Here is a 14,267-nt window from a genome sequence, read left to right as displayed (position 1 = left end):
GCTTTATGTACTTCTCAGAAATATACTTAAAATGACATTTAAGTATACTTGACTTATACTTAGAAAAAGTCTAAATGTATTTGAGCTATAGACTATAGCTACTTGTGCGCCGGGAATCCATGTTTTCATTGTTATACAGTAGGGGGCGCTATTACACATCTTCTGTACATTCCCAAATTCCCAAAACACAAGCGAAGAAGAAACCGAAACAACAGATGCTTCCACATGTAATGTAACACGATCATCAGACATAAAACAGCATCAAAACTGTGTAACGTCATGGACTAAAATGTCGACCCATGAAGAGCTTTGGGGTGTTGATCGACTCCATCTATGTTTTAATTATCATTCTGAATCCAATTCATAGTCTTTTTTCATCTTTTTTTCAAAATGTTGTTTATTTATTTTTTATTTATGAAACTTAACCACATTCAAGTGTTTATAAAAAAGAATGCATGAAGCTAGAATAAAATGTTTTTGTTTTCAAGCAGACACTGCTTCTTTCTTTTGATGTTTTGTATGTTCAGATATATAACAAAATATGTACAAATGAATACCTAAATAGGGACATAGTAGTATACTTAAAGTATGATGTAAAGTATAGGTCTTTGGAAGTCAGAAGTCGTGGCCTAATGGCCTAAGGTTCGTTGGAAGTCATGGCCTAATGGTTAGAGAGTCGGACTCATAACCCCAAGGTTGCGGGTTCGAGTCTCGTACCGGCAGGGATTGTAGGTGGGGGGAGTGAATGTACAGCGCTTTCTCCAACCTTCAATACCATGACTGAGGTGCCCTTGAGCAAGGCACCGAACCCCCAACTGCTCCCCGGGCGCCGCAGCATAAATGGCTGCCCACTGCTCCGTGTGTGTGTTCACTGCTGTGTGTGTGCACTTAGGATGGGTTAAACGCAGAGCACTAATTCCTAGTACGGGTAACACGTCACTTCACTTTAACCCTGCTCCTGGGGACCCACTGTCCTGCAGAGTTTCTTTCCAACCTGTATCAGCACACCTGGCCTGTGACTTTTCAAGTGATCCTGAAGACCTTGATTAGTTGGTTCAGGTGTGTTTGATTAGGGTTGGAGCTGAACTCTGCTGGGAAGTGGGTCCCCAGGATCAGGGTTGAAGTCCTATGATGTAAAGTTCACTTAAGGAAAACATACGAGTATACTTGCAGTATAAAACTACTAAACTAGTAGTTTACTGAGACTATACTTCAAAGTGTACTAAACTATTTATATTTAAAGTATTTAATTAGTAAACTATCAGTATGCCTATAAGTTCACTTGTAGTATAGTTGCAGTACAAACTAAAAACATATGTAAACTAGTTGTGTACTCAGTTTACTACTGTTATACTTAAAGTATACTTAAAAGTATACTTTTATATACTAGAAAGTGGGCCAATTTAGTCCCAAGGAGTATTGAAATAGTACACTTACAAGTATACTACTAGTACACTGATATTTGTATACTTGTACATAAAGTATACTTAATAAAATAAACTTGAAGTATACTTCTTTTTGGTAAGGGTGGTCTAGCCTGAAAAATAAGCTTTTTAAAAATTATTTAAACATAAGGAACAACATTTATGGGGCAGTTCATTTCAGATTTTTTTTTTTTTTGGTGATTTGAAATATGTAATCTAATTGTGAGTTCAGCAGGCAATTTTTGAGATTGCAGGCTTTCCCCATTCATTTAGATACGACTTGGTCTTGGATGCCTGAAATAGCTTCCCGGAAGCGTTGCATATATGGCTGCTGAGTGAACAGACTTTCCTTCAAAGGGACTTTGGGCAAGTCCATAGGGTGTATTTCCACGTTTACCTCCCCCTTCGGGTAGGATGTGGTCTCCATAATGTTCCGCTCTCACTAGAGAAAGAGAAAACTTCCCAATGCTAACAAACAAGTATGCTCAGCTGTTAAAAATGTAACTGTTTTGAGACTCAAAGAAAAGGCTATGAACAGCTGAGGTGACCTCTTCCCATTGTAATGGTAAGTTTCCTATCGGCGATGGAGAAGTGAGTCCACGCTTCCTTGTTGTAAGGTTACAAGGAGGTGAAGTGCACTTGTTGGTTGACATGCCATGCTTGTCAGCATTTGAGGCACCATAGATTTATAATGCAGTTCAGCTAGTTCTGGCATCTAGTTCTGACCCCTAGTGTTGGAACTTCGACACAACGTCAAAAGTAACCAACAGAAAGGGAATGTCATGGTTACTATTGTAACTCTTGTTCCCTGATGGAGGGAACGGAGACGTTGTGTCCCTCATGCCACAACTCTGAACTGCTGCTGAGGGAGTTGAGATGCTATCTTGGCTCCTCAGCAGAAACCTAACCGAGTTGAACATATGGGCCCTTATATACCCGGAAATCCGGGGAGTAGCCACGTATGCAAATTTTACTGACCTTTTCGAAAATGTCAGGCTCCCAAGAGTTACCCCTAGTTTTGGAACTTTGTCACAACACCTATGTTCCTCCTAGGATTGATTATTTGAAAGAATCACATTGCTAGATTGTTTTTCAAAAAAAAATATTGTTAATATCTTGGGTGTTGTATTTGTTGTCAGTATGTTTGAATTGAAATAGTTTAATACATTGTCTTTGTTATAATTAACAAAATAATAATAATAATAATAATAATAATCTCTGTTAATGAACATTTTGTCAGTAATTTCACTATTTTAACACTTATAAGAGGACAGTGGCATACTGACCTCTTGCCCTGGACTGATTTTCTGCACAGCCCGTACTTCAGCGTTGATACCTCTGTATGTGACTATGACGTTGGGACAGCAGCTGTGGTTCAAGAGGGCAATGCTGAGAGAGCAACAGAAACACAATACAGTAATGTGGGAGGTGAAAAGTGGATAAAAAGAGTGTTAGAAAGAACCTCAGAGAGTTTAGAGAGCTAGTAAAGGATAAAAATAGAAATGGGAAATACAAGAGGCTGTAAAGGAGAAAAATGTCCCCGCTCAGACAACCCAAGATATGTTTCTCTAGTCTAAGTACACAAAATGATGGGTTGAAACTGTTGGGTAAGGAAGCCGGGGTTATTTGTGCCAATTTAGGTTGATAATCGTTTGTAATCAGTAAGGCGCTATGTTGGGAATGTGGACGTGAATGAGAGAAAACATATTTCTACTTGTTTAAACTAGAGGTGCTGGCACAGGTTTCTTAAGTTTGTTATCACAGGTATCTGTTGGTTTTGCATCTCCAGTTTGTTGTTTTTCTGTCTCATCAGTTTCTTTTTTGAAAGTGAAACAGCCCTGCAAACAAGCCTGCTCTGGCCCTTTACAGGCCAGCTTAGGGCTGCCAGCGCAGGGCCCCTGAGAATTTGCTCATTGGCAGAACGTTGGCCCCTTAGTACTGGCCCTGCACGGGCAGCCCTCACTTAGCCTCCAGGAAGCCTTAGCACTGTTTTATTGAAAATAATCAAGTTTGAAGTCACCATTATGGAGGTAAGTGCTTGCTTTAAAGTAAACTGCACATCTCATGTTATGAGAAAATATTTTTTGCGAGAAAAATTATCAATGATGCGCACTTACTTCGATATTGTGGCGGACATTGCTGGATTCAGTGGAATGGTCTATTGTCCGGTTTGAATAGGACCAATGATAATAGCTTACTGTACAACCACAGCTGCACGGAGGTATATTTGAAGGATACAACTTGAAGAAAACTGTAAGATTTGCACGTTTCCTTTTTTAAAATAATGTGTCAATAACGCGCATAGTCAGATAGTTGTATTTACACTGCAATAAATATAGGCCTATATTTTTTTCACAAAAAATAGCTAAAAGATGTTCACCTTATCAGCAAAACTGCATTAATTTAATTTAATTTGAATTTTTTAAAACAATTGAACTATTATTGGGCCAGTGGAAATGAATGAGATCAACTATTTTAAACAGTTTTTTATGGATATTTTTATATATTTATTCTAAAACATAACAAGGATACCGGATGATTTTTGCATTAAAAATGAATGTGTATGGCACAAATGGCATTTATAGTCCGTATCTCGTATTTCCTTGATGTCTTGTACCTTTGACGGTGTTAAACATGGTGTCACATGGATGGGAATATGCATAGGAATGATATGCAGATGAGGTTATGCATAGTAAAACTAGGCATTGTAAGCTCCATATATGGTGATTTCAGGGTGGAGTCGGGGTGGCGATGCACGAACGCACAATCTTCCTCTGACTGGGATTTATAAAGGGATTTTTGCCAGGTTCTGGCGTACGCATGGTTCTATAAATCTGAAAACTTTTGAGCGTACACAAAATCTAGCTTTTGTGCCTACGTACACTTTTAGGATGAAATCTATGGAGAGTTTTATAAATGAAAATATTAAGCAGCAAAACTGTTTTGTTTTGTTTTAAGCATAGTAGTTATTTTATCACATCATTACTGGCCAAAATTTTGTGACATTTGTATCAGTTGTTAATAAAATATCTAGCAAAGCTCATTTTTGAACACAATCCATTCAAAGTGAATGACAGTCACTGATGTAAATAGCAGGACACTGTTTTATGAGCATTCCGAACTGCTCACAAACAATGTCCAAGAGAGGCTGGAAATAGACTTGGACCATCTAATGTTCCCTATTACAGCAGCATATATGATTATTCATCATCCAACAGTCTCATAATTTAAAACACTTAAACACAAAGACAGCATGAAGCCTTGTGAGAGGAGCACCTTGTTATAGATATCGTGTATGTGTTTTCTTGTGCTTACTCTGGAAAAATAGCTAAACCCAAGCTTGAGAGTTCCTCATCCTCCACAGTAAAGCCGTTACAGTGAACCTGTGTAAAGTAGACACAACACATCATGTATCATTGCTCTAAACCATTGTTTACTTTAATTGGACAATTAAGTGATTAACTGACCCTTTGCGGAGGCCCCTTTGGTTACTGTTGCTCGCTTAGACATATTTAGCAAAATGCTCCAAGGAATTCATTTAGTCTGATTGTCACTACAATACGTTCATAAAGTGCCAATAACAGAATAGATTATTGACACTTTATGGGGGAATAGGTAGAATGATGTGTAATATTCTAAAAAGCATTTTTATTATTTGTTGTTTTGGGCCACATCTCATATCCGTACTGAGTGAGCATTTTTCCTGGATATATTTCATCTACAAGGACCATTTAGGCATCATTATTCATCAAATTGTGTTTTACTATTGAGAGTTCCTCATCCTCCACAGTAAAGCCGTTACAGTGAACCTGTGTAAAGTAGACACAACACATCATGTATCATTGCTCTAAACCATTGTTTACTTTAATTGGACAATTAAGTGATTAACTGACCCTTTGCGGAGACCCCTTTGGTTACTGTTGCTCGCTTAGACATATTTAGCAAAATGCTCCAAGGAATTAATTTAGTCTGATTGTCACTACAATACGTTCATAAAGTGCCAATAACACAATAGATTATTGACACTTTATGGGGGAATAGGTAGAATGATGTGTAATATTCTAAAAAGCATTTTTATTATTTGTTGTTTTGGGCCACATCTCATATCCGTACTGAGTGAGCATTTTTCCTGGATATATTTCATCTACAAGGACCATTTAGGCATCATTATTCATCAAATTGTGTTTTACTATTTAAAAGTATTTTTATTCAGATATTATAAAAAAAATATATAAAAAACAATGGTCAAAACAAACATCACATCTGATGTTGTTGAATGCAAACACATTAGGGGTTAAAAAAAAAAAACTTACAAAGATCCGATAGGGAAAAACTCACCCTATACTTCTTTTTAAGAGTTATTAAAACAACTACAACAACTCTGTAATCAATAATTATCTACACAATAACACTATTTATATTAATAAACTGAATTGTACTCCATGTCTCCCCTAAACCAGAGGTTTTCAAACTTTTAAAAGTTTTAAAATTGAAAATTGGCAATTTACACACAGCCCCTGATAATATACTGAGGTCTTATGAAACGAAAAGACCAGTCTGTGCCAAACCCTGAAACTTATTTACAACATCGTTATCTGTAATCCACAGCCTCTGCAAATGTCCTGCTTTCTGTTGCATGATGACATATGCTCGGTAGCAAAATCACGCGTGAACTGATGCCATTTTATTTGCAAAAAAAGAGTTGATCAGTAAAGCAGTAAGGAAGGGCATTGCAAAGGGTCAGCTGTCAAAACTTCTGTGTTTACCTGTGATAAAAGTGTGAGCAGGGCCTGATGATCAGGGAAATCCAGGTGTTTGGAGTAGAAGTGATGGAGACCGGCTATATGTGCTTCATTCAACTCTCTTTTCTCATTATCCATATCCTCCATGTCTGTGAGAAAATGAAGACATAATAACATTATATAAAGTAACAGCTTTACATGCTTAAAGTTAACATAGCAACTGTGATGTATTTCCAAGTGATAATGATATTCAAACAAGAGAAAAATAAATGCAACCACTGGGAATTAGATTAGATGGTTTAAAAAAGCACAATACACCCAAAGGCTACTGACAATAATTGATTCAAAAAATAAAATTCAACACATTTTTGGATTATTGGAAAAACCTACAAAAATATGAATCACAAAGAATTGCAGAAAATGGACAAATTGAAAACTGAAAAAAAGGAACTCAGAACTCATTTCCAAATACTGTGTAATACAGAGGAAACAGGCTCAAATTTAAAACAAAAAGAAATAACCAAAAAACCCTGAGTGCTAAAATTGAAAGATAACCAAATAATTAGACTTTGTACTGAAAGGAACTACAACCTGATATAATATAATAATATAATACCCCTCTTTAAACATATAGTTTTAGTTTTACTTATTTTACTACATTATGTTAAACTAAATAAAAATGATACATTTTGCCTTGGAAACTAGCTAAAATAATAAGTTGTCCATATTTTATTTTATTTACTTTTTAGTTTTACTTATTTTACTACATTATGTTAAACTAAATAAAAATTATAAATTTTGCCTTGGAAACTAGCTAAAATAATAAGTTGTCCATATTTTATTTTATTTACTTTATTTCATTTCATTTCATTTTGTCACGATCACCAGCTGGAGTGCCCATGAGCTCCACCAGAGGGCACTCCACCCCGACTCTTGGCACACTCTCACAGACTACATTTCCCATAATCCTTTGCCGGACTCATCATCACTTATTGCACTCACCTGTGTCTTGTTACCTCAATCAGTCTCACCCAATTTAAAGCCTGGGTTTTCACTCATTCATTGCTCAGTATTGTCTAGCCTGTAGCGTTCCCAAATTCCCCATGTTTTCCTTGTTGCCTTGCCTTGTTTTTGACCCTGGACTGTTTCTGATTTCTGAATGTTTGCTGCCTGCCCTGGATCTTCGCCTGTTTATTGGATTACTCTTTTGTCGCATCCTGGATTGTACCTGTTTGCTGTTGTTTGACCCTGCCTGTTTTGACCCTGCCTGTTTTCATAATTAATCAACAATAGATCATAAGCAAACACTTGTCATAAATACACGGTACTCATTGACTGCAAACTGCTTTGAAACCACAAGCCTGTAGAATGCGCAACAGTGCCCCATTTTTACTTTGAACTTGTAGCTTACATTTATTTATTTAAATAATAGCCTTTTGAAATTTAATAATCAGATTAGGCCACCAAAACCCCGTATCGTGATTCCTGTTTACCATCCCCAAATTTAAGACCTAAAGAGTGGTAGTTAAGACTTGTGTTATACCATTTAAATGACTTTTTGTGAGCTTAAATATTATCAAAATAAAAAAAATAAAATAAAAGCATTGCACAATAGCATCACAAAAGGGCACTTCTAGATAAAAAGTCTTGATATGTTGCCCTGGATCTTCGCCTGTTTATTGGATTACTCTTTTGTCGCATCCTGGATTGTACCTGTTTGCTGTTGTTTGACCCTGCCTGTTTTGACCCTGCCTGTTTTCATAATTAATCAACAATAGATCATAAGCAAACACTTGTCATAAATACACGGTACTCATTGACTGCAAACTGCTTTGAAACCACAAGCCTGTAGAATGCGCAACAGTGCCCCATTTTTACTTTGAACTTGTAGCTTACATTTATTTATTTAAATAATAGCCTTTTGAAATTTAATAATCAGATTAGGCCACCAAAACCCCATATCGTGATTCCTGTTTACCATCCCCAAATTTAAGACCTAAAGAGTGGTAGTTAAGACTTGTGTTATACCATTTAAATGACTTTTTATGAGCTTAAATATGATCAAAATAAAAAAAAATAAAATAAAAGCATTGCACAATAGCATCATAAAAGGGCACTTCTAGATAAAAAGTCTTGATATGTGAAAACCCATTTGACAAAATACATTTAAAAATACAAAACACAGCATGCCCTCTCTGTCAGATACGTTAAACGATTTCTGGTACTTACGGCCTTCCATATCCCTCAGTAAGAGCAGTTTTTCTGACGGGCTTCTCTCTCTCTGGTGTCTCTGCATCAGTAAATACGTGTCAAACACTCATTGATTCTGTCTCAACAAAGAGAGTAATAAAATGTTTTTTGTATCTGACCAGCCTGGCGATGATTCTGGCCACCAGTCGCACTGTCTCTGAGGGGCACCAGTTCTCTCCATACACACACATAGCATGACACTCCAGCTTGTGCATGGGCCAGTTCTTTTTCTGTCAAATACACAAAAAAATTACACATGAAACACTCATTAATGCATATACACTATACACAGCATGATGTTTATAAGGTATAATGACACACAGAGATAAGATGCTTATGTTATGTCTTGTGAAATTGCAGAATATGAAAATCATTAAAAGACACCCATTATTATCAGGAAAGAATGGTTACTGATTTTAAGATAACTGTAGATTTTGTGGAATACAATGCTTTATAGTATAGAACAGGGATGGGCAACTCCAGTCCTGGGGGCCACTGTCCTGCAGACTTTAGCTCAATCCCCAATAAATCAAGTTTTAAAAAACCGTGAGAAAATCATATCGTGAAATCAGTATCGTGAATTGTATCGCATCGTGAGTTGAGTGAATCGTTACATCCCTAGTCAGGATCGATCTGTGCATTCAGTCATGTCATACATATGTTTTACACTCTTGGAGTGTAAAATGCCCCTGCCACTTTTTCTTAGATTTGTGTTTATTTGTTCTTCAAAGAACTTTTTGTATTTAAATCTAAATTTACATCTACAATTTACATCCAATTTTTATTTTAAAAATAAATAAATAAATCAAGAGCAAATGTAAAAATATTGTCAAAATTTTGGAAAATATTGAGATGTAAAAATTTAGCCATATGTCACCCATCCCTGATGAATAATACGGATAAACTAATTAAATTGGTTTGTGTTCAACCAGATAGTTTGGTACGAAGTTGTGATGTGATTGTTGTAGACAACTGTACACATACAATTCAGAGGGAGTTGAGATGCTATATTTAAATCCTAATGTGCTTTGCAGATGGAGCCTAAAAAAAATATGGGGAAAAAACATATCAATGACTTGCTGTCATGCATAAGGAGTCACTGATGTTTCTGAACTTCATGAACCAACAGCCACATACAAGGGTAATTCACTGCTGACATGGTGGACTTTTAATAAAAACTTGGCTTTCAACACAGTAGAAAGTTGAGAAAAAATTCTGAAATTGCATATGTACATGACTAGAGAAAACATAGAAAGAATGTGACCTTCTCTTTGACACCCATAATTAACTTTTGATTTTGGCACCATCCCTCTGTTGATCCAACTGTGCGGGAATACAAAAATGTGGAAGTTCGATCTATAGTTTTAACAAAAGCCTTGTGATGTGAATTTCCTTATCAGCACAGTACATGCATTTACCAATGTTTCCACATGTGCTCTGGCCCATTGTTTCACAGACATTTTTAAAACATGATAGAAATTTATCAAAAATAGTGAAGTACAGTCTTTATTAAATGACAATAAATCATTTAAGTAGATTTGTTTTACTTTTTATCGAGGCTTATTTTCCCCCCTCAATTTCTGAATGTGACACTGTTGTCTATGGAAGCCGTTTCCCCAATGGAAAAAAAAAAAAGTAAGAATTGCGAGATGTAAACTCGAATTCTGAGAAGAAGAAAAAAACAGAATCGTGAGATCTAAACTCAGAACTGCAAGATGTAAACTCAGAACTGTGAGAAATAAATAAAGTCACCCTTTTTGAGAAAATAAGTCTGAATTGTGGGATTATATGTCACCGTTACCTTTTTATTTTTTTTATCCCGTGTCAAAAACAAGCTTCCAAAGCTGTCAGATACACTTTTATTTCATTCATGTATGTCTTTCTTCCAGTGTTCTTTTTGCTTGCAATTTGTTTCTTTGTTCTTTTTATCACTGTTAGTATGTATGTGATTGTATGTGTATGTGTGTGTGATTTACCTGACAGTTCACATTGCAGTAGAATGCTTTTTTGCACTTTCCACATTTTGCAAGACCCTTTTTCCTGTAAAAAAAACACACACACAACCACCAATGTTCATTAAAACTTGTGTGTGTGTGTGTGTGTGTGTGTGTGTGTGTGTGTGTGTGTGTCTGAAAGAACAAGCAATATTTTCATGTAACAGTAAGCATGTTTCATGTGAAAATTACTACATGTGTTTATTACTACATGAAAATATAACTTGCTCATTGGCACACATTAATTCACTATATTTTCAAAGTGACTTGCGGTTCATTTACAACTAAGAGAGACTGGAACAGAATGTGATAGAGCAAGGTATTGGAGCTACAATCTCTCTTCAGCAGCTGTCACAGTGAGTGTGCTGTCACCACACAGGGCTAGAGCAAATGTCCTGAGTTTGGGCAGCTGCTTCAGGACATTCTGCTGTATTTTTAGATGTGCCCTTTTGAAGCTTATCTGCTCGCCATGACAGAAAAGAGAGATAAAAAGTAGAGAAGGGCTTAATTGTTTATTTTCTCTAGTGTTGTCTTTTTATGTTTTATATATCAACAAACGTTAGACTATGCCTTAGACATCTTTCAACTAAAATCAAGAGAAAACTGACAGATAAGATTAGTTAAATTCAAACATCACACACACACACACACACACTCTCTCAAAGATATGTAAATTGTTTGCACCTCTACACATGCTGTTAAATCCTGTCATTCATTCAGCTTTATCAGAACGTTCAAATGCAGCAATAAATAAATTTTCTAATTAAGCTGTATAAATGAAATAATGCTAGTAACAAATGAGAACGAACACATTTTTAATTTAGCGGTATGTATCATACGTATACATCCAAGTTTGTTAGAAAATAACAATCATAAGCATAAAGTAACACAGTAGCCTATAAGATATACCAACAACAATAAAGAGGCTAAATAAATAAATAAAGCAAGTCAGACCGTGTAAAGCACTGTTCACAGATGAATCCTCTCTCGTTGACGGACAGTATGTATGAATAAGCGGGACACGAGAAGAGCAATTCACCGGCTTCATACGCTCTGCTCACCCGCAGTCCTCTGCCCTTCCCCGGGCTGCTAAACTGCTCAATGCCCGCGATGCCCTCACACTCCATCATCACACACACACACACAAATCTAGCACTTAAAGTCCGCACCGGTGTTCCGAGTTCTGAGGTTTCTGAGATTTTCCATGTAAATGGGTGGAGCATATATGAATATCTATGAGTTTCCCCAACATGCACGTGTTATCCACGCCCGAATCTCAGAACTTATTTCGGGAAGGTAATGAATCTATTAAATAAAATATTTATCAAAAAGTAATCACGTTAAAGCGTCACGTATGCGAACGTATAGTTAAACTACAACTCGTAACACTTTATAGTTTGTAATATTGTTGTGTGTATGCAATGCATACACACAACAAAGGAAGATGTTGCAAGTCAAGCACAAAATGGTTTTGTGAACTGTATCTACACTCGTGGATCAAGTGACACGCACGGCTTCTTTTAGAGTCTGCCCTATTTAGACTTTCTCTCTACTGTTTTTGTGTTGCACAAATTCATCTACAAAAATATAGCATACCACACGTAACTGTACATTAAGATACCACTAGATGGCAGTAACATTTCAGAGATTGTCGGTCACGATCTCACGCTGTGGGTCTGCGGTTTGTAAGTAATATTCAATACATCCACACCTTTTTTCGGGCCTCTTTAGGCATATCATTATGTTCGCCTGTGGATTTAATTAAATTGTATGAGAAGGTTTTAGAATTAGCACTATACAATGGCAGTCGTGGCTGGGGTTGCCAACTTCAGAAAAGGAAAATAAGGGACAATCGTGGTTTTTCATAGAAAAATAAGGGACAGAATAAGGGATACACACACAGGCCTATTTTATATATATGTATATATATATATATATTTAAATGGAGTCTCTTATGCTCATCAATGCTGTATTATTATTTGATCAAAAATACAGGAAAAAAAAGTAATATTGTTAAATATTATTGCAATTTCTAATATTGGTTTCCTATATTATTATACTTTAAAATATACTGTATTTCTGTGACGCAGCACTGAATTTTCAGCATCATTACTCCAGTCCTCAGTGTCACATGATCCTTTTATAAATCATTCTTATTCTGATTTATTAACAGTGTTGTTGAACAAAAATGATAAATTATATTTTAAATTATATTAAAATAGAAAACTGTTTTGTTAAATTGCAATAATAGGCTATTTCAGAAAATTACATTTTTTTCTGTATTTTTGCAGGCTTGATGAGCAGAATACCATGACTGAGGTGAGACCCTTGAGCAAGGCACCGAAACCCCCAACTAGATCTGCACGGGACAGATTTTTCAGGCTCACTCCTGCAAGATTCTGTCCCGCTCCCACCCGCGACATTCATGTTTTGTCCTGCTCCTGCCCGCATAAAAGTAATCTATAGCCTATAGATTTGATATGACTTGTACATTTTAGACACTTCCAAAACTGTTGCAAAAGAGATGGAAATACAATTTTTAAATGCATGAATTATGTTTTCATCTTTGTTGCCACAGTTTTGGAAGTGCCTTTTTCTATTGTAAAGAAGGGGGTGTCCCAATACTTTTGTCCATATAATGTATGTACAAGTCATTGGTGTTTGGTGATGAGTTTTTGGTTCAAGGTTTGCATTTCAAGTCACACCAGAGGTGTTCAGCTGGGATTAGGACTTGGCTTTCTGCAGACCAGTCAAGTTCTTCCACACTGACTGAATCAATCTTTTTTTTTTAACCCTGCCTTATACACAGAGGCATTGTCGTGTTGGAATAGAAAATGGTCCTGTTCAAACTATTGGTATAAAATTAGAAGAGATTGTCATTGATATTTCAGTGATGTTTACATATGTTAGCTAGCGTGCTAGCAGCTTTCTGCACTCACCCCTACGTTCAAAACTGAGGCGATTTCACCCCAGCGCTTCTCTTTCTCCTTACAGTTGTGATACGTTTTCAACACATCATACAGACAGTTTTCCCTCCAAAGTTACCATTCCTCATTGGCTCACTCAAATCCCAGAGGAGTGATCTCGATAGAAGATAAAGGCCTCACATCAGTGACCCACCTGCAGTCTGCGGTTCTTTTAGAATCTGAGAAAATGAGGATGTGAGCTAGATTGCTTCTGCAATCCTTAAAGGGGTCGTATGATGCTATTTTAAAGATCATTATTTTGTTTTAATTAATCATAATTAATTTGTAATTATTTATATACATTTCCCTTTTGAGCTAATTTGCTACAAGGGTATCTGCTTGTAAACTAAAACATTTTATTCTAGAGTCATGCAATCTTTTTTATAAACACTTGAATGTGGGTAAGTTTCATAAATAAAAAATAAACAAAGAAATAAACAACATTTTGGACAAAAAGCTGAAAAAAGGCTATGAATTGGATTCAGAGTAATAATCAAAACGTAGATGGAGTCGATCAACACCCCAAAGCTGGACAGTCATTACCACTTCATGGGTCGACATTTTATTCCATACCGTTACACAGTTTTGATGCTGTTTTATGTCTGATCGTGTTAGATTACGTGTAGAAGCATCTGTTGTTTCAGTTTCTTCTTCGCTTGTGTTTTGGATATTCTGTACAGAAAGTATGTAATAGCACCCCCTACCGTATAACAATGAAAACATGGATCCCGGAGCACAAGTATAGCTCAAATATATTGAGTTTTTCTAAGTATAAGTCAAGTATACTTAAATGTCATTTTAAGTATATTTCTAAGAAGTACATAAAGCACATTTCTGAGAAGTACATAAAAAGTAGACTGAAAGTATACCTTCCTATTTTTTAATTTAAAA

At 36.1% G+C, this 14,267-nt stretch overlaps 1 protein-coding gene across 1 annotated transcript in view; it reads right to left on the bottom strand.

Annotated features, from left to right (window-relative positions):
• The window catches only part of LOC107678788 (N-lysine methyltransferase SMYD2-B-like), a 21,276-nt gene extending 9,675 nt beyond the window's left edge, over nt 1-11,601 (bottom strand). Inside the window, exons 1-7 of the mRNA XM_016474186.1 lie at nt 11,365-11,601; nt 10,393-10,456; nt 8,536-8,646; nt 8,396-8,456; nt 6,191-6,315; nt 4,740-4,807; nt 2,711-2,813 (exon numbers count right to left, since the gene is read on the bottom strand). Of these exons, the coding sequence (XP_016329672.1) occupies nt 2,711-2,813; nt 4,740-4,807; nt 6,191-6,315; nt 8,396-8,456; nt 8,536-8,646; nt 10,393-10,456; nt 11,365-11,540 (708 nt within the window). The 5' untranslated portion in view covers nt 11,541-11,601. The remainder of the gene's footprint in view (nt 1-2,710; nt 2,814-4,739; nt 4,808-6,190; nt 6,316-8,395; nt 8,457-8,535; nt 8,647-10,392; nt 10,457-11,364) is intronic.
• Nucleotides 11,602-14,267: the final 2,666 nt, after the last annotated feature.

This window comes from Sinocyclocheilus anshuiensis, unplaced genomic scaffold (assembly GCF_001515605.1).
Source record: "Sinocyclocheilus anshuiensis isolate Anshui unplaced genomic scaffold, SAMN03320099.WGS_v1.1 scaffold2150, whole genome shotgun sequence".
Classification (NCBI taxonomy): domain Eukaryota; kingdom Metazoa; phylum Chordata; class Actinopteri; order Cypriniformes; family Cyprinidae; genus Sinocyclocheilus; species Sinocyclocheilus anshuiensis.
Note: the sequence above shows the minus strand (reverse complement) of the source record. Positions and strands in the feature narration are given on the sequence as shown.